The sequence below is a fragment of the Rana temporaria genome, chromosome 3, assembly GCF_905171775.1.
Source record: "Rana temporaria chromosome 3, aRanTem1.1, whole genome shotgun sequence".
NCBI lineage: Eukaryota > Metazoa > Chordata > Amphibia > Anura > Ranidae > Rana > Rana temporaria.
This window is the reverse complement of record NC_053491.1, coordinates 161,534,779-161,556,907: the sequence shown is the minus strand read 5'-3', so window position 1 is coordinate 161,556,907 and position 22,129 is coordinate 161,534,779. Positions and strand designations below refer to the sequence as shown.

At 43.9% G+C, this 22,129-nt stretch overlaps 1 protein-coding gene across 1 annotated transcript in view; it reads left to right on the top strand.

The window, feature by feature from the left end:
* The window catches only part of CPED1 (cadherin like and PC-esterase domain containing 1), a 408,757-nt gene that overhangs the window by 139,504 nt on the left and 247,124 nt on the right, over window positions 1-22,129 (top strand). Inside the window, exons 4-5 of the mRNA XM_040343743.1 lie at window positions 13,598-13,670; window positions 21,829-21,973. Coding sequence (XP_040199677.1) covers window positions 13,598-13,670; window positions 21,829-21,973 — 218 coding nt within the window. The remainder of the gene's footprint in view (window positions 1-13,597; window positions 13,671-21,828; window positions 21,974-22,129) is intronic.

Here is a 22,129-nt window from a genome sequence, read left to right as displayed (position 1 = left end):
TTAGGGACATTGTGGCCGGCTGCACTGGCATGGTGACACTTTAGTGAGGAGACTAGTGATCAGGAACAGTGTGGCCGGCTGCAATGACATGGTGACACTTTAGTGTGGAGACTAGTGATCAGGGACACTGTGGCCGGCTGCACTGGTATGGTGACACTTTAGTGTGGAGACTAGTGATCAGAAACAGTGTGGCCGGCTGCAATGACATGGTGACACTTTAGTGTGGAGACTAGTGATCAGGGACACTGTGGCCGGCTGCACTGGTATGGTTACACTTTAGTGTGGAGACTAGTGATCAGGAACAGTGTGGCCGGCTGCAATGACATGGTGACACTTTAGTGTGGAGACTAGTGATCAGGGACACTGTGGCCGGCTGCACTGGTATGGTGACACTTTAGTGAGGAGACTAGTAATCAGGGACACTGTGGCTGGCTCCACTGGTATGGTGACACTTTAGTGAGGAGACTAGTGATCAGGGACACTGTGGCCGGCTGCACTGGTATGGTGACACTTTAGTGAGGAGACTAGTAATCAGGGACACTGTGGCCGGCTGCATTGGTATGGTGACACTTTAGTGAGGAGACTAGTGATCAGGGACACTGTGGCCGGCTGCACTGGTATGGTGACACTTTTGTGTGGAGACTAGTGATCAGGGACACTGTGGCTGGCTACACTGGTATGGTGACACTTTAGTGTGGAGACTAGTGATCAGGAACACTGTGGCCGGCTGCACTGGTATGGTGACACTGTACTGGTGTGGCTAGTTATCAGGGACACTAAAGATTGAATTAAAGTTGTACTCCAGACAGATATAAAATGAATACAATTTAACCACTTCCAGCCCAAGGCCATCATATGACGTCCTTTACTTTCAGTGGGAATATCTGAATGATGCCTGCAGCTACAGGCATCATTCAGATATCCTCTTTTTCAGCCGGTGATTCTGTGCACCATAAGGACGATCATAGCGGCAGTTCCGCCGCTTGATATTTCTTACAGGCAACGGGACCAACCGGTGCTTCTCCAAGGTCTCCCGTGCCTTCCGGGACCCAGAGAAGGAATCGGATGCCGCCGGATGACAACCATAGAGATTTCCAGTCATCTCTATGACCCTTGGAGGCCCGGGCGCAACGTTATGACGTCACTTTTGGGCCACGAATGTAAACAAAGTCGCGATCGCGGCTGGTAAGCATGAGATCAGTGATTTTTTTTTCGATCTCATGCTTTACAGCCTGGAGGAGAGATGTGGTGTATTATTGACCCCACATCTCTCCATAAAGAGGACCTGTCACAAACAATTCCTATTACAAGGAATTTTTACATTCCTTGTAATAATAATAAAAGTGATCAAAAAATGTAACTGCCCCTGTCCCCGGTAGCTCAGAAGCGAACGCACATGTAAGTCCCGCTCACATACTGTATGTAAACGCTGTGCAAACCACCCATGTGATGTATCGCCGCGTGAGAGTGCAAGCAACAATTCTAGCACTAGACTTCCTCTGTAACTCTAAACTGATAACCTGTAAAAAGAATTTAAGCGTCGCCTATGCGTCGCCGAAGTATGACACCATTCCATGAGTATGCTCAATTTTAAAGCGTGTCATGTTGGGTATCTATTTACTCGGCGTAACATTATCTTCAGGAGATACACCGTCGTATCTCTATGTGAATCTGGCCCAATATATATATATATGTCGGAATATTTATATCATATAGCCAGATCATCGAGCATCTTGACTTGTATCCATACGACTATGAGGCCATTACACTAAACACAATATGTTGTTTCTCTATGCACTTTTATCCATATGTGCAGGAATATGCATTATGCTATAAACATTTAGATAATGAATATATATTTTTTTGTATTTGATGTATTTTCTTTTAACTGATGGGATTGATGTATATATTATTGAGATTTGGCTAATATCCCATAGGTAATCCCAAAGTTGGGTTGCAAATTGAGAATTTATGGTTACAATGAAATTACACTATGATCATTGATACCCACCTTAATGGGGCTATTTGATCATACAGAGATTAATATATTGGTAACATCTTACTCCTTTGTACCTATTTTAATTTCATGTATGAATTTTATGTATGAATTATATACCAGTATTTATGACTAAAAACTATTATATTTTAGAAATGATGTCCATACCACACATAATATAATATAATGCATTGCATATAGCAAACATACACAGGGAAAACGTAGCCATCTAACCAATTTCCAGCCAATCTCCCACACAATAAATCTTGAATTTGTTCATTTCTTATGTAAACATATATCTTTTTATAAGTTTAGATCAAAAATTGACACGCCTATTGTATCTATATAGGCTTTTGATGACACTTACATATAAACTATGGTGGCACTGTCGCTAATTGCCACACAGATATATAAATTTCCTCACATTCTCACCATCACTATTTATATTTATATTTTTTGGATAATAAAACACATATATAGATTTCTTACAAGTATCACTTCTCCAAATATTAGTGTGTCTATATTGTCCCTATGGGACAGACCTCCATTTTTACATATATATACTCTACTCTTTTTGTATAAATTGACTATCACGTATACTTGGATCTAATCTAATTTCATTTAACTGAATTTGTATTTAATTTCATTACACTATGTCACTATAATATCAACACAGTTCATTTATTTTTATTTTACCACTTTACCTTCACCTTTTATCCATTTCCCATGCACACATTAAAAGGATTTTCCCTTTCTTTGCACATCTAGTTCACAGTCCTTTGTTTCAAAGGGTTAAGCTGGTGTAGTATGGTTTTCACGTGTGTCCACACCCATAAGTGGTATCCAACCAACAGATACACACAATGGATTCTCATTCAATTGGGAAGTCTGTATTATTGGTTGATGTTGATCACATGGGGCCAGATTCTTGTAGAATCTGCGGCGGTGTAGCGTAAGCCATTTACACTACGCCGCCGCAAATTACTGGAGCAAGTGCCGTATTCTCCAAGCACTTGCTCCGTAATTTGCGTCGGCGTAATGTAATTGGCCCGGCGTAAGGCCGCGTAATTCAAAGGGGGCGGCTTGTATTTAAATTAAGCGCGCCCCCGCGCCGATCAAACTGCACATGCGCCGGGCGGGAAAAAGCCCAGTGCGCATGCTCCAGCTCACGACGGAAAATGTCAATGACGCCGACGTGAGCGTCATTGACGTAAAGTCGTATTCGCGAACGACTTACGAAAACGACGTAAACGATGGAAAAAGCCGACGCTGACCCCACGCCATACTTAACATGGCATACGTAAACTTGCCCCTCATTACTGTATAGCAGGGGCAAGTTTACGCTTACGGAAACGTCGTAAAATCACTGCGTCGTGCGCGCGTACGTTCGGGAATCTCGCGTAACTAGTTAATTTGCATAGACGACGGGGAAAACGACGATGCGACACCTAGCGGTGGGAAAAAATATTGCATTTAAAACCTGACAGCGTAAGAGCCTTACGCCTGTCAGATCTAATGGGTATCTATGCGCAACTGATTCTAAGAATCAGTCGCAGAGATACCCTGGGCCAGATTAGGACTTACGACAGCGCAAATGGTGTTCCGCCGTCGTAACGCCTTTGAGAATCTGGCCCATGGTGTTTTGTTTGATACTATATCTTTTTTGTGCATTTTCTTACATGCTAGCGGCTGTCCAAACATTTCTTTCTACAGAAGGATGATTCGGAGCAAAGTATTTTGTAGCTCACGGAATGGGTCTTGTTGGATGACCTGTAATAAATAAAGCACAAGAAAAACAAGTCAAGGAAATGGGTGTGAGGCTAGATGTTATATAATTGTTTAGTAGATGATAGATTTTGAAGACTTCAGTACTGGGTGTGAATGTGGTAAAAATGTTGTCAAAAACAGTTAACACTCTTCGTAAAAGTGAAGGTACAACAAAAGTTTCTGTTCCAGAATAATGACTGCTAAAGAAACCATGTCCCAGACTGCGACACATTTATTAAATCTACATTAAATCTTCAGTATATATTGAGAAAATGGATGGGAATTACATTTTCGGCATTTAAAAAATATGCATCATGTCATAAAATTCAGAACTGTCGTTATTAATATTATATATTATTATTTATTGTCATATTTTTCATTATTGGCAACATTGTTTCTACGGGACATATGGGCAGCCATCTAGTCCAATTACTAAAATATTTTTTTTTCAGAAATTATATAAAGTGAAACCTCAGATTGCGAGTAACGCGGTTAATGATAGTTTCGCAATACGAGCGGTTTCAAGCCAAAGCGGTGTGAAATACGAGGTGCGGGGCGCCAGAGCAGAGCCGAGCGGAACCGTTCGAGGTTGTTGGGGAATACTCGGATAAACTCAGAAATACTCAGTTCCCAAGCCTTTGCAAGGTTTTCAGAGTTTAGCCCACTGTCCCCGAGCCTTTCCGAGTATTTCCGAGGCTCCCCGTCACCCCCCACCTCTGGCCACATGCGGTATTGCCTTCCAACTGAAATCAATGCGAAACAAATAATTTTTTGTTTCCATTGACTTCTATGGGGAAACTTGCTTTGACATGCGAGTGCTTTGGATTACGAGCATTCTCCTGGAACGGATTATGCTCGTAATCCAAGGTTCCACTGTACAGTGACTTACCAAATCAGATAACATGTCTTAAGCTAGGATCACATCTATGCTGGTGCGGGACTGCGTGCAAATCACATACGTTCTTGCACTCACAAGAAAAACACACTTCTGTTTAACAGGCATGTGGGGGTGCCAATAATCCTTAATGGCACCCCCATGCATTGGAAACCATGGTGCATTTTCCTGTGCATGGAAATGCATAGCATAATGAGGTTGTTTAGTGCAGGTGCTCCACTCCGTGCTCTCCTATGTTAATGCACTCACCAGAGGGCTCTCCCCTCTAGGGGGTGTTTTGCACCTTCACAGCCAACCTGCTGTATATTGAGACACAGACCTCTGCTGGTGTTTATTCTTGTATCCTTATCGGCCCCTTCAACTCAATAAAATGCAGTATATGCAAAGAGAAATAATATTCCATAGTGCAATACCATTTAAACTTCTTTTATTGTGTGATAAACATGTAGATATGCACTTACTGTACATTTTGTTTAAAATTGGTAAGCAGTAAGAAATGGGAAGTTCAAAAAGTCCATGCATTCCATTAACTAAACAGGAAGTGATGCAATGACGCTGAGGCTCCGTCCTATGCATTTCGTCAGCACAACGTCATCGGGAGTGGCGCCCTTTTGCTACACTTCCTGAATTATATACTATGTGGTTTGCGAGCGATTCAGTATAATTTAGTGGGAAATCACCCTGTTGGGGACCATGTTTGGTTAGGCTGTTCAAATTATTCTGCTACAAGTAAACTGCATAAATGTAAACCCAGGCTTAAATTGTGCACAAAGCAGTGTCAATGTGCTTTGTAAGCAATAACCCAACTTGTCAGCAATTTCCATACGCATGTAGTCAGTTGCCTTTACAAAAATCTACTGTATAATGAATAAGCCAACTACACACTAGTGTTTGTTAGATTTTCTAATTAGTGGGGTCAAATTGTTTTGACCACAGTGATAGGTAAGTTCGAAGGAGCAGGATGAAAACTTTTTCTTGAATGTATGAATGCCTAATAGGGATGAGCTTCGAGTTCGAGTCGAACTCAGTTCGACTCGAACATTGCCTGTTCGGCGAACAGCGAACAATTTGGGGTGATCGCGGCAAATAAAAATAAAAAACGGAACACCCTGTTAAAGTCTATGGGAGAATTCTAAAGTGCTAATTTTAAAGGCTAATATGCAAGTTATTGTCCTAAAAAGTGTTTGGGGACCTGAGTCCTGCACCAGGGGACATGTATTAATGCAAAAAAAAAGTTTTAAAAACGGTAGATTTTTCGGGAGCAGTGAATTTAATAATGCTTAAAGTGAAACAATAAAAGTAAAATATTCCTTTAAATTTCGTACCTACGGGGGGTTGTAAAGTAAGCATGTGAAATAGCGCATGTTTCCCGTACTTAGAACTGTCTCTGCACAAAGTGTAATTTCTGAAGGAAAAAAAGTCATTTAAAACAAATTCAGCAATTCAGTGAGAATTCATTCATAAAAAAAAAAATGGTCTGGTATGGATATTAAGGGGAACCCCACCGTCAATTAAAAAAAAAAATGACGTGGGGTTCCCCCGAAATATTCTTCAGGTCTGGTGTGGATTTTAAGGGGAACTCCACCCCAAAATCCACTCGGTCCCGGCTCCCCGCTCCAACTTTGTCTGTATCTAGCGACGGGTGATCTCCTCTCCTGTCCAGCGATGAGAAGATCGTCCGGGATCCAGATCGCCGGCCGCCTGTCTCCACCGGAGGAAAACCGGCGAATGACGCTGCTGAAGCTGAGACATTTCTTATATAGGTAAGGCGGGGCCACCCGTCAAGTGACCCCATCCCCCTCTGACGCACCCTCTGCTACGTCACTGGGGAGGCCCAGGCTTACCCCTTGCGTCAGAGGGGGCGGGTGGCCCCGTCTCATCAATATATGAAATGTCACAGCTTCAGCAGCGTCATTCGCCGGTTTCCCTCCGGAGGAGACAGGCGGCCGGCGATGCTGCGCTCTGGATCCTGGGGCCGGGACTGAGTGGATTACCACTGCTGTTTTTTTTTTTATAAAGGACTTTTTTCCACGGTGTGTGTGTGTGTGTTTTTTTACAACTATTTACACTTCCTTCGTGAAATGGTAGGGGTACAATGTACCCCATTACCAATTCACATAGGGGGGGGCAGGATCTGGGGGTCCCCTTTGTTAAAGGGGTCTTCCAGATTTTGATAAGCCCCCCGCCCACAAACCCCCACAACCACCAGCCAGGGTTGTGGGGATGAGGCCCTTGTCCCCATCAACATGTGGAAATCCTCCCTATGTTGAGGGTATGTGGCCTGGTATAGTTTAGGAGAGGGGGGGCTGCTCTCTGTCCCCCCTTTTTTCTGCGGCCGGCCAGGTTACGTGCTCGGATAAGGGATCTGGTGTGGATTTTTGGGGGAACTCCATGCCATTTAATTTTTAAGTTTGGGGTGGAGTTCCCCTTCAAATCCACACCAGACCTGAAGGGTCTGGAATGGATATTTGGGGGGATCCCATTGTCATTTTTTTTTTAATTGACGGCGGGGTTCCCCTTAATATCCATACCAGACCTGAAGGGCCCGGTAATTGAATTTGGGGGGACCCCACGCTTTTTTTTTTTATGAATGAATTCTCTCTGAATTGCTGGGAGCCGACAATTCATTATAGCCGCGAGTCCGGTTTAAATTACTTTTTTTCCTTCAGAAATGACACTTTGTGCAGAGACATTTCTAAGTACGGGAAACATGCGCTATTTCACATGCTTACTTTATACCCCCCCAGGTACGAAATTTAAAGGAATATTTCACTTTTATTGTTTCACTTTAAGCATTATTAAATTCATTGCTCCCGAAAAAACAGATGTTTTTAAAACTTTTTTTACATTGATACATGTCCCCTGGGGCAGGACCCAGGTCCCCAAACACATTTTAGAACAATAACTTGCATATTAGCCTTTAAAATTAGCACTTTAGATTTCAAACGTTCAAGTCCCATAGACTTTAACGGGGTTCTAAAGTTCACACGGACATTTGGTGTGTTTGCAGGTTCTGGTGCGAACCGAACAGCGAATATGTTTTTTCTTCAGGAATTTCCATTCATTCCAAAATCCCAATGTTAAAATAAAACATTTGCTGAAGTACTTTGGAACCACATTCATGAAGTCGTCAAATGTAAAGGCCAAACATTTTCAGCCTTAATGCATTCACAGCATTAAGGAATATAAATGCCTAATGCCACATACACACGATCATATTTTTGCGTCGGAATAAACCTTGGATGTTTTTTCCGATGGAATTCCTTTTAAGCTTGGCTTGCATACACACGGTTACACAAAAGATCTCTGAACTTTAGTCCCTCAAGAACGCGGTGACGTACAACACTACAACAAGCCAGTAAATGAAGTTTAATGCTTCCGAGCATGCGTCAGAATTTTAAGCGTCGGAATTGCATACAGACGATCAGATTTTCCGTCGAAACATTTGTGAACCAGCTCTCAATCTTTTCTTGGAAGAAAATCCGACAGCAAAAGTCTGATGAAGCATACGCACGATCGGAATTTCCGATTCAAAATCTCACATTGGACTTTTGCTGTCGGAATTTCCGATTGTGTGTACGGGGCATTAGTGCTGGTGCTACTGTCCAAAAACCCTTAAGCTGACCATACATTGATTGAAACTCGGTTAGTTAAGCAGGCATGACCTCATTTTGATCAGTGTCTGTGACCCCCCCCCCCCCCCTAATTCAACAGAAATCGATTGCTTAATGAACTTTTGTCAAAGGGGAAAGATTTTTCTGGTGGCTCTCTCACAGCCACCAGGTCCTTCATGAGCTGCACCACTCCCCGAACTTCTGGTTGCAGAGGACAGAGGTGGGAGTAGGCAAGTGATTGGCTCTTATAGCTGTCTTTAAGGAGTTGGAAGGAGGGAATAGAGGCGTGGCTTGCTGAGCACTGTGCATGTGTCAATGGAGTCACACAGCCCCAGCCAGGAGAGCACATGCATGGGTGTCTCCTTTAACCACTTAAGGACCCCTTCACGCCAATATACGTTCGCAGAAGGGCACGGCTGGGCACAAGCATGTACCTGTACGTCCTCTATAGAGCCTAGCCGTGGGGTCGCGAGCACGCTGCCGGCAGCACGCTCATGACCCGGTCCGAAGCTCCGCGCCCGTGGACCCGATCGCTGCCGGTGTCCCGCGATCGGTCACAGGAGCTGAAAAACGGGGAGAGGTGTGTATAAACACACCTTCCCTGTTCTTCATTGTAGCAATTTTAATGATCGTCTGTTCCCTGATATAAGGAAAGATGATCACTGACGTCACACGTCCAGCCCACCCCCCTACAATTAGAAACACATATGAGGTCACACTTAACCCCTACAGCGCCCCCTAGTGGTTAACTGCTAAACGGCAATTGTCATTTTCACAGTAAACAGTGCATTTTTATAGCACTTTTCGCTGTGAAAATGACAATGGTCCTAAAAAAAATGTTAAAATTGTCCGATGTGTCCGCCATAATGTTGCAGTCATGAAAAAAATCTCTGATCGCCGCCATTAGTAGTAAAAATTATTAATAAAAATCCCCTATTTTGTAAACACTATTAGCTAGATTCAGGTAGGGCGCCGCATCTTTAAGGCGGCGTAGCGTATCGTATTTACGCTACGCCGCCTTAAGTCAGAGAGGCAAGTACTGTATTCACAAAGCACTTGCCTCCTAACTTACGGCGGCGTATCGTAAATGGGGCCGGCGTAAGCGCGCCTTATTCAAATGAGGATGGGGGGGCGTGTTTTATGTAAATGATTGGTGACCCGACGTGATTGACATTTTTTACGAATGGAGCATGCGCCGTCCGTGTACATATTCCAGTGTGCATTGCTCCAAAGTACGCCGCAAGGACGTATTGGTTTCGACGTGAACGTAAATTACGTCCAGCTCCATTCACGGACGACCTACGCAAACGACGTACATTTTTCAAATTTCGACGCGGGAACGACAGCCATACTTAACATTGGCTAGGCCAGCAATTTGTTGGAATAACTTTATGCCGGAAAACGCCTTACGTAAACGGCGTATCTTTACTGCGACGGGCGCAAGTACGTTCGTGAATCGGCGTATCTAGTCATTTACATATTCTACGTCGAACTCAACGGAAGCGCCACCTAGCGGCCAGCGGAAAAATTGCACCCTAAGATACGACGGCGCAGGCCGTCGTATCTTAGCTAGGTTTAAGTGTATCTCAGTTTGAGCATACACTTAAACTTACGACGCCTTAGATTCTGAGTTACGTCGGCGTATCTACTGATACGCCGGCGTAACTCTTTGTGAATCTGGCTATATAAATTTTGCGCAAACCAATCGATTGTCGCTCTATTTTTGTTTATAGCGCAAAAAATAAAAACCGCAGAGGTGATCAAATACCACCAAAAGAAAGCTATATTTGTGGGAAAAAAAGGATGCCAATTTTGTTTGGGAGCCACGTCGCCCGACCGCACAATTGTCAGTTAAATCGACGCAGTGCCGAATTGCAAAAAGGGGCAAGGTCCTTAACCTGCATAATGGTCCGTGTCTTAAGTGGTTAAAAGCAACTACCTACAGGAGACACCTGAAAACAGGGGCATTGGGCAGCAGCTGTAGGACCAGCCACCTAAGGAAAAAAAAAAAAACGTCTCAAAGAAGTAGACATACACAGTGTGTAAGTATAGACTTCTTCAACTGAGTTTTTTTTTTTTTTTTTTTTTAAGATGCGTGCAAAATAAAACCTGCATCAAAGTCAGCATGAATTCAGAACACCTGTTTAGTGTGTTGAACGAAAAAGCAGACCTGATTTCCCCATTCATGCTATTGATGTGGATGGGGGAATGCTTTCCTCTGAGCTATTGTAGTCTAGCAGCAGGGAGTCTTTCCCACTGTCAGAATACACTGATCAGAGTAAGGAAAATCTGACAGGGCAGTTTTACAGTAGATCAACTTCTGTACAACCTAACTGCCTATACATGGATTGAAATTCAGCCAGTCCCTGCTGAACCAGCAGAATTTCAATCCAAGTACTGTATAGCTTGCTTTACAGGCTCAGAAGATCTGTATGACAGCCAGTCACTTAGCATTTTCAGAAATAAAGGCTGACAATGGTGACCTATGTAATAAGCTCAGCAAGGATTTTTCTCAAACTGACATATATAGGTAGATTCAGTAAGAGTTAGGCCGGTTTATCAGTAGATAAGCCGACCTAACTCAGAATCTACGCCGACTTATGTTTAAGCGTATGCTCAAACAGAGATACGCTTAAACATATCTAAGATACGACGGCTTGCGCCGTCCGAACTTAGGTTGCAATATTTCGGATGGCCGCTAGGTGGCGCTTCCATTGCGGTCGGCGTAGAATATGTAAATTAGTAGATACGCCGATTCACGAACGTACGCCCGGCCGCCGCAGTACATTTATGCCGTTTCCGTAAGCCATTATCAGGCCTAAAGTTATTCCATCTGTTAGATGGAATAGTAATGTTAAAGTATGGCCGCCGTTCCCGCTTCGAGATTCGAAATTTTTACGTCGTTTGCGTAAGTCGTCCGCGAATAGCGATTTACGTCGTTTACGTCCACGTCAAAATCAATAGGCCCGTGCGGCATACTTAGCCGCAATGCACACTGGGAAATGTAGGCGCCCGGCACATGTGCAGTAAAAAAAACCCGTCAAAAACGTAAGGTCAAGCCTTATTAACATAAAACACGCCTCCCTTACACACATTTGAATTCGGCGCCCTTACGCCCGCCCGCTTTAGGATACGCCGCCGTAACTTAGCAGGCAAGTACATTGTGAATCATGTACTTGCCTAGCTAACTTACGGCGGCGTAGCCTAAACACGCTAAGCTACGCCGCTGTAAGTGTAGGCACATCTACCTGAATCTACCTAATAGACTAGATCTTAGATACGTTCCCTTTTAGGAGAAAACATTGCAGTACATATGGGTAACAGAATGTCAAACACTTTTCCAATAATTCTGATGCCGCGTACACACAACTGACAAATGACATTTTTTTAATTGGTCATTAAAAACGATCGTGTGTATGCTCCAGAGCATTTTTCTCGATGAGAAAAATGGGCATTAAAAATTTACAACATGCTCTAATTTTTTCTTGTTGTTTTTCATGTCGTCGTTTTTCTCGTCGTGAAAAATGATCATGTGTAGGCTTTAACGACAGGGAAATTTGCATAATCAGCCCAAAGGGTGGCGCCATTCGAATGGAACTTCCCCCTTTATAGTGCCGTTGTACATGTTGTACGTCACCGCGCTTTGCTCAAGCATTTTTTTTCATGATCATGTGTATGCAAGGCAGGCTTGACAAGAATCACGAAATAAAGGGACACCAGGAATAGAGGGGTAGTGGTTGCTAGTACCACAGACTCACACAGACTATTACCTAGTAAAGATGTGTATCAATGGACTTTCTCGGTATTGATAACATGAGTCGATATAATAAAAAATTACATTTATTATACATAAAAACATACAATGTTCCGTAGATAAAACAAGGCTAGGACTAACAACCCCACATAGAGATACAGAAGATGTTATTTCAAAACGGAAGGAGCCGTGAGGTATCAGCAGATGTGAGGTGGAGTCCTAGGAGAACCTCTACCGGTTTCGCGGCGAACCGCTTCTTCAGGAGGAATGGTCTGTGCAATAAACAATACATTTGTCAAGACTAGCAATACATAAAACATAAGAAACAACAATTAAAACATTAGGGAAGTCAAAAAATGACACATTACACCACACAACCGATTACCCGGAGTCAAGGACCGCAGTGCAAATTCGCTGACCAAAGTCCACCGTAGCGAACAAGGGGGAACAAAGAGTAAGTAAAAGTCTGATGGAGTAATAATAATAATGTTAATTTCTTGGGGGTCCATTAGGATTGAAAAGGGGACACCGTGTGTACCTGAGGGGTAGAATGTGCAGGACCATAACCAAGGATAAAGCAAGGGGAAGGGGGGAGAGAAAAACGGGCTGGGGTGGGGGAGGGGGGGAAAGAGTTGAAAAAAAGAGGTGTTGAGGAGGGAAGGGATAGAAAGGGAAGGGAGGGGGAGGGGGAAGGTAAGAAAGGGGAAAAGGGAGAAGAAGGGGAAAGGGGGGGCCAAGTGAGGAAAGGGGGGATGAAATAAGAGGAGAAAGAGAAGAAAGGAAAGGGCAGAAAAAAGGGGGGGGAGAAGGAGGGAGGGAGGGTAGAGAGAGAGAGAGAGAGAGAGAGAGAGAGAGAGAGAGACAAAAGGGTGAGAAGAAAGTTGAAAGAAAATGCCAGAAAAAGGGGGGGGGAAAGAAAGAGCAAAGAAAAAGTGGGGGAAAGGAAAGGGGTTGTAGTTTTAAAGGGGGTGAATGAGAGGGGGGGGGAGAGGGGAGGGGGGGGGGGAGAAAGAGGGGGGGAAAAGAATCACGTTTTTTTCCATGACTGACGTTAAAAATGATTGTGTGTACGCGGCATTATGGTGTGGAGGGGCAGAGCCATTAAAATACTGCAAATCAATAAATAAAAAAAAAAAAGCTGCATTTGTGAAAATTAATTTTTTTTTTCTACACTTTTTGCTGCAAGCTCCTTTCCCTGGGTTTGTGCCCACTGATCAATTTTTTTTTATGAATCTGACGCGGCTCTATTATATCTGAATTGTCCGGTTTAGCTTAGTAATTTAGAACAGAATTCAGCAATAAAAAAAAAAATATTGCCTCCTGCGTTCAAGATAAGTATGTCTGTAAAATGTATTGGAGTGGATGAGGAATTATGCTCTTCTAGTCCTTTTTGTACCATTTACATGCATTTCATACTTTGGATCTTTCTGCTGACAAAAGCCAGTGTGGATATGAGAATTTTAACTGGATTTGAGCCCTAAAAAGCTAATTATTATTATTTTTTTATTTATTTATTTTTTTAGAATACATTGTATTATTATAGTAACCTGAATGTGTCATTTTTTTTGTAGGTAAACATTATTCCAGGAATACTGCAGCTGCTATGTGCAAAAAAGATATGTGAAGTGGTTTCAACTTTTCCAGGTATATTGAAAATTAACTATTTAAGCCACAGATACATATTTTTTTAATCACTTTTTGTTTGTGTTTGGAAGACTTATGCCGCGTACACACGATCGGAAATTCCATCAAGAAAAGTCCGATGTGAGCTTTTAGTCGGAATTTCCGATCGTGTGTATGCGGCACAATAGTGTAATAGCTGGATTCAAGTTGGGGGCGGCTCACTTTTGAGGCGGCGTAGCCTATCGCATATACGCTACGCCGCCGTAAGTCAGAGAGGCAAGTGCTGTATTCACAAAGCACTTGCCTCCTAAGTTACGGCAGCGTAGCGTAAATGGGCTGGCCTAACCGCGCCTGTTCAAATGTGGAACAGGGGGGCGTGTTTTATGTAAATGACTGGTGACCCGACGTGATTGACTTTTTTTTTACGAATGGCGCATGCGCCGTCCGTGGACATATCCCAGTGTGCATTGCTCCAAAGTACGCCGTTTCGACATGAACGTAAATTACGTCCAGCCCGATTCGCGTACGACTTACGCAAACGACGTAAAAAGATAGGCCTGTTCCGACATCCATACCTTGCATGGGCTGCACCACCTAGGGAGCAGCTTTATCTTTACGCCGGCGTATCTCTAACGTAAACAGCGTAACTAATTGCGACAGGCGCACATACGTTGGTGAATCTGCGTATCTAGTCATTTGCATATTCTACGCCAAACTCAACGGAAGCGCCATCTAGCGGCCAGCGTAAATATGCACCCTAAGATACGACGGCATAGGAGACTTACGCCGCTCGTATCTTAGCCTAATTTAAGCGTATCTGGTTTCCAGAATACGCTTAAATTTACGACGGCGTAGATTCAGAGTTACGACGGCGTATCTACTGATACGCCAGCGTAAACGTACCTGAATCTGGCTCTATGAATGTACTGTATATCACAGATAACCAGTAACCATCATATTTGCTTCTGTTATGTATTGGATACAAAGTATAACATGTTGACAGATTTTTCTGGAGTCAGATTTTTTTTTTTTGGTGTAACCTATACATAAATAACCTACACAAATAAAATATCAGGATGGGTTTGAAATGACAGTATATAAATTAATTTCCAGTTCTGTGATGAAATTCACTTGCGGCAGTATCATGGAATTTGGCAGAGCTAAACCTGCACCACTGCACTTTTCTGAATGATTCCGATTACATATATAAGAAGCTGACTGCGATGAGAAAAAATGCTATATAAGCTCTTGCTTGCCATCTGCTGACAGAATTTGGAAAATATCTGATTTTTTTTGTATTATTCTGTGTGTATCCACTATTCTGACTTACTGGCCTCAGTACTTAGGGGTGTACAGGCATACCCCACTTTTAAGTACACAATGGGGTTTATTTACTAAAGCTGGAAAATGCAAAATCACGCTCACTTCTGCATAAAAACCAATGAGCTTCTAACCCCAGCTTGTTCAATTAAGCCTGGTACTAAAACCTGGGAGCCAGATCCACAGTGAGAGTATGCCGGCGTATCTACTGATATGCCGGCGTACTTTCAAATTTCCCGCGTTGTATCCTTTTTTTTGTGCAAATCTGTTTATTGAATTTTAAAACATTCAACAAAGAAAAAAACTACAACATTAACATACATTGGTCATAACAAGAATTGACTGCGGTACATAGAGAAATATGATGGGGAGCAAACTGTTACATGAAACACGGTGGGGAGCTCTAGTCATCACAATGGGCACAGCAGGATGACGATCGCTGGTAGAAGGACAATGCTGGGCTATATATAAAAAAAAAAACGCGTCGTATCTTTAGTTTGAATCCTCAAACCAAGATACGACGGCATCTGGGTTTGATCCGACAGGCGTACGGCTTCAGATCGTAGATGCAATACTTCGGCGTCCGCTGGGTGGAGTTCGCGTCGTTTTCCGCGTCGGGTATGCAAATTAGCTTTTTCCGACGATCCACGAACGTACGTGCGGCCGTCGGATTCTCTTACGTCGTCTCTAGTCGGCTTTTTCCGGCGTATAGTTAAATCTGGTATTTTGCGCCGTATAGATAGACTTGCCATGTTACGTATGGCCGTCGTTCCCGCGTCGAAATTTGAATTTATTAATTTTTTTGCGTAAGTCGTCTGTGAATAGGGCTGGACGTAATTCACATCTAAGCTAAAAAAATTACGTTGTTGCGACGTCATTTCGCACAATGCACGACGGGAAATTTCGAAACGGAGCATGCGCAGTTCATTCGGCGCGGGGACGCGATTCATTTAAATGAAACACGCCCCCTAATCGCCGATTTGAATTCTGCCGCCAGAAATACACTACGCCGCTGTAACTTACGGCGCAAAATCTTTGAGGATTTGAAAGAACGCCAGGTAAGGTACGGCGGCGTAGCTTATCTCTGATACGCTGAGCGGGTGCAGATCTATGTGGATCTGCCCCTGGAATTGCATTGGTTTCTGTGCAAAAGTGAGCCTGATTTTGCGCTTTCCAGCTTTAGTAAATAAACCCCATTGTGTACTTAAAAGTGGGGTATGCCTGTATTTATAAAACATTTGCATAGTAATTCATCATGTGAAAGTGAATGTACATTTGTTCTGTGTAAATAGGGCAACATACATATGTTATTAGGCTATTTCCTGTGGTAGATGAATTATTTGTTTAAAATGGAAAATAGCATATTTGGCCACAAGATGGTGCTATGCAGCGTAGGAAATTCCTATGATGCTTAGGGAAGGATTTACTAAAACTGGAGCACACAGAATCTGGTGCAGCTGTGCATAGTAACCAATTAGCTTCTAACTTCCGCTTGTTCAATTAGGCTTTGACAATAAGAACCCTTTGATGCGGACAAACTGATCGGGTCTACCAGTCAGTTTTTCAGGCGGACTCATTCAGACAATCCATTACCCTCTATGTAGGGGTGGATGCAGGGCTGTCTTAATGAGAGGGCACACCTGGGCACTGCCCAGGGGCCCCAGCTGCATGGGGGGCCCCTGCATTTCCCCAAAGCAGCTTGTCCTTGAGCCAATGCTGCCCGAAATTGGGTGCCCCATGATGGCACTGAGAGTGATAGATGCAAAGGGGGGGCAGTCTGCCTCCTACCTACTTAATGTCTGTTTACCTGCACTGTCATCATTGTAGGGGCCCCAGAGCATTACTTTGCCCAGGGGCCCATGATGCTATTAAGACGGCCCTGGGTGGATGTCAATGGACATGCGTCCATTGACACCCGCCGACATCCGAACCAGTCCAGTCTGTTAAAAACAGATGGATGGGGATCTGTTCCCCATCTGCCTGGCAGATCGAATTGGATGACAGTCAAATGGAAATGGACAGGTGGTTCATTTCCATCCAACAGCCCATAGAGGACAGCAGGCTGCATCAGTGTCCGTTCTGCATCAGCGGAGCGGACACAGACCTGTCGTGCGCTTGCTCAGAGGCGATCAGCAGAGAAATACCCTGCTGAGCTGGTGGACTCCACCAGTGTGATTGTAAGAGCCGGTTCACACTGGGGCGACTCGTCAGGCGACTCAGCCACCTGACGAGTCGCGTCCCATTATATTCAATAGAACCGTTCTAATAGGAGCGACGCAAGTCGCTCCGACTTAGAAAAAGGTTCTTGTTCGACTTTGGGGGCGACTCGGGGCGACTTGCATTGACTTCTATACAGAAGTCATTTTCCAAGTTGCCTCTGAAGTCGTCTTCAGGACGCCTTGCCGAGTCGCCCGCCAAAGTCGTGCCGCCCCAGTGTGAACCGGCTCTAAAGGTTTGTTTAAAAAATAAAATAAAAATAACAAACATGTTATACTTGCCTCCCCTTTGCAAGGGTTTTGCATAAAGCAGCCCGATCCTCCTCCTTTTCTGGGGTCCCGTGGTGGCACTCCTGGCTCTTCCTCCGCATCGAGTGCCCCCATGGAGAGCTGCTTTCCACGGTGGACACCCATGCGGACGCGCTCACAAATCCCGCTGCTGCATCCATTGACCCATTGACACAGCAGGACTCCCCCCCCCCCCCCGCTCCCGTGCCACTGGATTTGATTGACAGCCAACAGCTCCTGCTGCCATCAATCTATCCAATGAGGACACGAGACAATGACTAGAGCTGCTGGGATCGTCCTCATCGCTGGAAAGATCGGGTTCATGTAAGTAAATGGGGGGCTCTGGGGGGCAGCTGCACTAAGGAGAAAAACCTCTGGACTTTACAACTCCTTTAGGCTGCCTACATCGATCCTACATTGGTCCTACATCCATCTGACTTGAATGAACAGGATACTACTTTGATCCGACTTTGTGATAGTCTGACTTGTTCTTTGACCAATCAAAACAATCCCAGAGTGAGATAAATTCCTTTTACTGCTGCTGTAATCACATGTCGGATGTCAAAAGTCGGATGGTGAGGACAAGGCTCATACTTTGATCCGACTTCAATGATATTCAATGGGCTGAAGTAGGATCAAAGTCGGACCAAAGTAGTACAGGGAGCATTTTCAAAGTCGGACCAGTTAAGACGGCTCTCATAGGGAAACATTGATTTTTACACGTCATGCGACATGAGCTCTCAATGTCGGAGCGTTTGTCGGACCAGTGTGAACCCGGGCCTCACACCTAGAAGCTGATTGATTACTATGCACAGCTGTTCCAGATTCTGTGTGCATTAGTTTTAGTAACTCTCCCCCTTAGAGTGCCATCCAGTGACCATTGTGGTATTTTCTATTTGTAATTGGACCTGCACAACAAATAGCCTAATAATATTTTTTCTGTATTTGCATAGAAAAACATGCATTTTACTGGCCTGCAACAAGTATGTAAATCAGTAAAGTCAGGGAAAAGTTGTAATGCTTTATTTGCATACATGTTCTGTCTTGTGTTATTGATTCAAAAGGGTTGATTTACTAATGGTAAATAAGCTGTTAGCTATGCAAGGGAATTGTCCTTTAGCTTACTGGATGTGGTAAAAATTCCCTTTGTAAAGAATGCCCAGTAATATGCAAAGAAATAAAGTAAAAAACAAAAATAACAAAACAGGGGCTAGATTCATGTAGATGCGCCCAGTATTACGGCGGCGCAGCGTATCGTATTTACGCTGCGCCGCCGTAAGTTTGAGAGGCAAGTGCTATATTCACAAAGCACTTGCCTCCTAACTTACGGCGGCGTAGCGTAAATGGGGCCGGCATAAGCGTGCGTCATTCAAATGATGATGAGGGGGACGTGTTTTATTTAAATTAAGGTTAACCCCGCGTATTTTATGTTTTTTACGAACGGCGCATGCTCGAAATTTCCACGCAAATCGTCATTGCTTTCGACGTGAACGTAAATTACGTTCAGCCCTATTAGCGAACGACTTACACAAACGACGTAAAAAATTCAAATTTCGAAGCGGGAACGACGTCCATACTTAACACCTAATAGCAGGAGCAACCTTACGTCGAAAAAGCCTAACGTAAACGACGTAATTAAATTGCGCCGGGCGTACATACGTTTGTGAATCGACGTATCTAGGTAATTTGCATATTCTACGCCGAAAACAACGGAAGCGCCCCTAGCGGCCAGCGGCAGTATTGCACCCTAAGATACGATGGCGTAGGAGACTTATGCCGCTCGTATCTTAGCCTAATTTAAGCGTATCTGGTTTCCAGATTACGCTTAAATTTACGACGGCGTAGATTCAGAGTTACGACGGCGTATCTACTGATACGCCGCCGTAACTACTACGTGAATCTAGCCCACCGTATTTTGGCACAAGAAAGGATGGTGGTAGTCAAAAAGCTTCCCCTCATTCAGTAAGCTAAGGAAAAAATTCCCCTGCAAAATGAATAGCCTATTTGCCTTCAGTAAGCTCGGTTCACACTGCCGCGACTTGGGATCTGACGTGTGAGACCCCAAGTCGCGTGACATGTGAAATGCCATGTTAGGCAATGAGATCTGTCTTAATTAGCACTACTGAAGTCGCTCTGACTTTAGAAAAGGTTCCTGTACTACTTCAAGGCGACTTCTATCCAACCTGTGCCCATAGACTTTAATGGTTCCTACATTACAAGAAGATTATCTAGGCATTCCTTGAAAGTAATTTCAAAGTTGCTTCAAAATAGTACTCACGTCACCAGAAAATCAGCAGGAAGTCGCCTGGCAAAGTCGCACCATAAGTCGCATGCCTTTCAGGTCGCAGTAGTGTGAACCGAGCTTAAAACTAGAAGATAATGGTGACTATATCTATTCTTAAAAATGTGCTTTCTCCCTCTTCCCCATCCTGCATAGCCTGTATAGAAAATCTGTGTACTTATCGGGAACCTACTGTATGGATGATGTTACTGCTCCTGGAAAAAAACATCTGTTGTCAAGCATTCCCCTACACGGGGGAGAAGGGGCTGCTGAATCACGAGACTTAAAATGTGGAATTAAACCAATAATCAATTTAACGATTACATTAAAGGCATGCTGTGGATGATAACTGTCACAGTTGTGCTCTCAACCAAATTGATGGTGCTGCTGGTGTCATAACTGATCACATCTGCAGCACCATGGAAACTGCAGATAAATTATAAGTTAAAGCTGTAGTAAACTACCTAAATTTTTTTTTTAATTGGGCCCCGGATAGTTTAAGTGATAATGTGCTAGTATACATCCCATACTAGCACATCATGACAGACTTACCAGTGCCGCACTGTCACCATTGAAGGCACTTCTATCTTCACCCAGTCTTCCTTCTGGGTTCCCGAGCTTCGGCAATATGAATGATGTCACTCCTGCACACCTGCTGTTTACGGCACATCTCTGAAGGAACAGCACTGATATTCCGTTCCTTCAGAGCGCATGCCCCGGTGACGTCACCAGGTGCATCTAAAGAGGTAAACTTATTATAGGCTTAGCTATAGGTAAAAATCATACAAAGGAGTTTACTGCCACTTTAAGATGGCAGCTTCCTTGGCTGTAAAAGATAGGCAGGTCCTTTGGCTCTAAAAGATAGGAGGGTTTAGTTCCACTTTAAGGTAAAACATACCCCAGTGCCTTTCCATGCCATAATGTAACCAAATACTTACCTGCTGTTCCCTCTATCCACTTCCAGCTCTGGACACAGAGTGGTGCATCCCGGGAACTTCCAGATAGCGGAGTGCCCACCCTGTGAATGAGAAGGAGGTGGGGGGTGCGAAGAAGAAATTGGTGGTGGGTGCCATCCATAGGTCCCTGTACAGGGCCAGAGACACCTTAAAAGCAAGGAAGGGATCAATATAGAAAAATTCATTGTGGGAAAGAACAAACTAAGAAACAAAGCAGACTGGCCAATACAGTAAGGGCTGAAGTTTTTTAAATTGGGGTTTAGTGACACTTTTAAGCCAATATAGAGAGCAGAGGGTGGCCAGCATGCAGGCACATGCAGAGGCGGCTCTTTAATTAGGCAAATTAGGTGGTCGCCTAAGGCCTTGCATTCACAGGGGCCTCGCGGCCGCCCAACTTACCCAATGCATTACTCCAGTTTTGAGGGACAGGGGAACTTAACGATGCTGTGCTCAGACAGCGTTAAGAGCCCCGACTCAGGAGCGGGGCCACCAGCGTCCCTAACAACCAGTGAATATCGGTGACACCACCCCTTGTGATGTCAATGACCCAGCATGCCCTCAGTCAATGACGTCACAAGGGGGCGGGTTCACCAGGTGACATCAGTGGGTGGCCCCCGCCCCTTAGTTATTAAAGAGCAGGATCTGGGGGCAGTCTTGTTAAAAGGGGCTTTCAGATTCCGATAAGCCCGCAGACCCCCACAACCACCGGCCAGGGTTGTGGGGAAGAGGCTCTTGTCCATGAATTATTTTTCCCATCATGGGTGTGAGTTAGGCCCCATGTCAAGTTTGGCCTAAGGCCTCACAAAGCCTAGAGCCGCCTCTGGGCACTTGTGCCCATAAACAAATGTTTGATGGTACAGCTTTTCATGTGGAGTGAGAGGGACACTGCAAATGCCGGACCACCAGCTTATCTGGGAGGAAATTGTAGTGATTGCTCCTGCTCCTTTTGTCAATAAAGTATTCAGAAGCATAACAAACGTTTTTCCAAGAACCCTATGGTGCCTGAATTTAAGCAGCGGATTTATTTTTCAAATCTTGCAAACCATGGCAGTTTTGCGTAGCGTCTGCGCTTTTTAAAAACAATTGATGTGTTATTTTTTTTATATATGTTTTTATAGAACTGGAAATACGTTCACTGTGTTCAATGCAATCTGGAGAATCACAGGCCTGGAAGAAATTTTCTAATTATTTTCTGCCAAACCTTGGTAAAAAGAATCAGGATTTAAAAGCATGGGACGTAAATCCCTTACTGCAAGCAATTTTGTAAGTACAAGTAACGATTTTTCTGAATGCTTAACTTTGTTTAAAGAAAACTCTTTTGTTTAATTGTATGCCACAAACCACCGCTTTCCAAAAATGTTCAATCTTTGCTTCCTAAAACTTTTGAATGTGTGTTGTAGCAATGGAGCATAACAAATG